Source organism: Sinocyclocheilus anshuiensis, unplaced genomic scaffold (genome assembly GCF_001515605.1).
Source record: "Sinocyclocheilus anshuiensis isolate Anshui unplaced genomic scaffold, SAMN03320099.WGS_v1.1 scaffold163, whole genome shotgun sequence".
NCBI classification, from domain to species: domain Eukaryota; kingdom Metazoa; phylum Chordata; class Actinopteri; order Cypriniformes; family Cyprinidae; genus Sinocyclocheilus; species Sinocyclocheilus anshuiensis.
This window is the reverse complement of record NW_015548223.1, coordinates 1,367,542-1,370,462: the sequence shown is the minus strand read 5'-3', so window position 1 is coordinate 1,370,462 and position 2,921 is coordinate 1,367,542. Positions and strand designations below refer to the sequence as shown.

Sequence of the window (2,921 nt, the reverse complement as noted above, 5' to 3'; positions counted from 1 at the left end):
CTGCCCACTGCTCCGTGTGTGTGTTCACGGTGTGTGTGTGTTCACTGCTGTGTGTGTGCACTTTGGATGGGATAAATGCAGAGCACTAATGCAACTAAAGCACGCATGTCACTTCACTTCACTCACTATATTGTATTTATTTACAGAGGTATATTATTTCACACTTCTCTAAACTTCAACTTTACTGTTCAGTGCACTGATGTCAGACTCATTTTGGATAATAAAGTTTATTGTTAAATTGTTAAATGCCCTGCCTCCATTACATATCTTTGTCATGTCATTATAAGTGTTTGATCACCACATTTGAGTGATCATTGCAAAAAAATTGTTTATTTATATATATTCTGTTTATGTATATACTGTATTCTATATATAGTACTGGTCAAATGTTTGGACACATGAATGGGAAAGTGTCCAAACTTTTGACTGGTACTGTACTATAATATACACAAAGAATATCGGCCGATATATCGATACCTTTTTTACTCCCTAATATCGGTATCGGTATCGGCCCCAAAAAAAACATATCAGTCAGGCTCTAGTTTTTACTTTGCAAGCTGTCTAACAGCTAAAGCAAAGCACACTGTTTGGTGTGCTATTTAAAGAACCGCCGCTAAAAATATCAAAACTATTTTTGACATTCTTTAAAGCACAACTGCTAAAAATTAAGTTTGAAAAACCAAGAAAAAATTCTGTATTTAAAGGTTCTAGCATCATCTGGTGAACAGTTTGTTTTATTAGGATGAGTATCTCATCATGCAGCCTGTGAGACGGAAATATCACAGTTTGCACACCTTACTGTGTTATCAGTAAGGTTGTCAGTCAGGTGACAGATTGCCAGTGATGTTTTGTATGCTTTGAAAGCAGCTGTGATAATAGTGAGGTCTGAGAAGGAAGATATGTTGAATATTTATTTGATTAAGTGGTAATTGTTTTCCATTTGTGTTTCTTCGCAGGCACATATCCATGACCCTGCCGGCATGTTTCAGAAAAAGCACAACCAGACCAGACTTTGAACACCAGAACTCCAACCTCTATGCCATATCTGGTGCGAGAACCACACAAAACACACCTGACCCAAACTGAACGGCTTCACATCACCCTCAATATCGCATCAACACTAACAAGTAGAGAGGGCTGTAACCTAAGAACACAAATGAGTGACAAAGTAATGTTCTTAGAGCTCCAGTCTAGAATTTGACCTGCTTTTACGAATGAAATGAATCATCAGTTTATTATAAATTAGTAAAAAATAAATGTGTGTTTACTCTGTCAATTTACTCTCTAAGTTTGAATTAGAAAAAGTAAGCCCTGATCCAAGTATCTATTAAATATTATATATCAGCTACTTAAAAAACTAGGTTTTAAAAACTTTTTTTAAAGGAATTAATACTTCTATTCAGCAAAGATGCATTAAATTGATCAAAGTAAGGACAGTGACAGTAAGGATATTTATAATGTTACAGAAATTTTATGAATTTTAAAATGTAAAATTTGTTCTTTTTAAAATTTGTTCTTTTTTAAATTGGTTTCTATTAATCAAAGAATCCTGAAAAATAAAAAAGGCGAAAATATGAAGTAGCACAACTGTTTTCAGCACCGATAATAATCAGAAATGTTTCTTGAGCATCAAATCAGCATCCTTCATGATTTCTGAAGGATCATGTGACACTGAAGACTGGAGTAATGATGCTGAAAATTCAGCTTTGATCACAGGAATAAATTACATTTTACTATATATTACAATAAAAAAAAAGTAATTTTAATTTATAATAATGGTTCACAATTTTTACTGTATATTTAATCAAATAAATGCAGCCTTGGTGGTAAGCATATGTGACTTTTTCAAAAACTTTAAAAATTCTCTCCAGCCCCCAAACTGCTGAACGGTAGTGTATTATATAATGGATATATTTTGCATCTCTGGAATGCTTGACATGAGAGAGCGCCTCACATTTGAGATGAAGGTCAGTGAGAAAGCGGTCGGTTACCGTTGTGTGTAATAATCCTCTGAAATCTAGAGTAACGGCCAATGCATGCGTGTGGATTCATGACTGCTGTCATTAGGGATGTAATAATAAACCCTTCTGGAGGTGGAATCTGTTGAACTGTTCCAGATGGTGTTCAGTGATGAGTCAGAATACCTCTCCTTCTGTTCTGAGCTCTTGTTTCTTACCGCACACTTTTCGTTTGTCACATTCATGGAAAAAATGTCTGTTTAGTTTTATTTAGCAGATGCTTTAATCCAAGGCAATTTACAAATAATTTGAGGTAATTTGTGGTCATTTTACTTCGGAGAAGTCATCAGCCAATGATTTCTTAACATTTTGTGGCTTTCTGTGCAAGGCAAAATATATTATGTCTGGTGAACTCTGGTTAATACTGACTTTTTGACCTTTCAGCTATGGATGGAGTGCCTTTCATGATTTCGGAGAAGTTTGCATGTGCCTCCAGTGATGTGAGTCTGTTTTCAACCAATCATATGTGACCCTGGACCACAAAACTAGTCTTAAGCAAGCGGCAACCTCCCCTCTCTCTAGTGAAGCCAACAAGGAAGTGACTTAAACTAATTCATAGAGGCTGGCTGCAAAAGGGAGTCAATCCCATAGACTCCCCATGTTAAAATGCTTTACAGCAGAAAAAAACGTTTGCAGCCTGGTTCAAAAAATTATTTTGGGCTATATAGCTAATTTTGCCCTTCATGACAACTGTGAGGGGGGTGAATTTTTTTTATAACTCATCCGTTTAAATTATATTAAGCCTTAAAGTTCTGCATAATTAAGGGCGTGGCCACTTGAGTGACAGGTGGATTGCCGCTGCTGTCACCACCGTCGAGCTAGGTGGGCGTGGCTTCAGCAACCTGCTCCCGCCTCTTTGCCCATTTTCGATTATCCGGGAGTGACGCGCGGTGACACGCTGCC

The 2,921-nt window shown here is 36.7% G+C and overlaps 1 protein-coding gene across 2 annotated transcripts in view; it reads left to right on the top strand.

Moving 5' to 3' along the window:
- LOC107654329 (multivesicular body subunit 12B-like) overlaps window positions 1-2,921 on the top strand; it is a 28,299-nt gene that overhangs the window by 22,088 nt on the left and 3,290 nt on the right. For both annotated transcript variants that reach the window (XM_016441367.1, XM_016441368.1), the window contains exons 7-8: window positions 957-1,048; window positions 2,403-2,458. In XM_016441367.1, coding sequence (XP_016296853.1) covers window positions 957-1,048; window positions 2,403-2,458 — 148 coding nt within the window. The remainder of the gene's footprint in view (window positions 1-956; window positions 1,049-2,402; window positions 2,459-2,921) is intronic.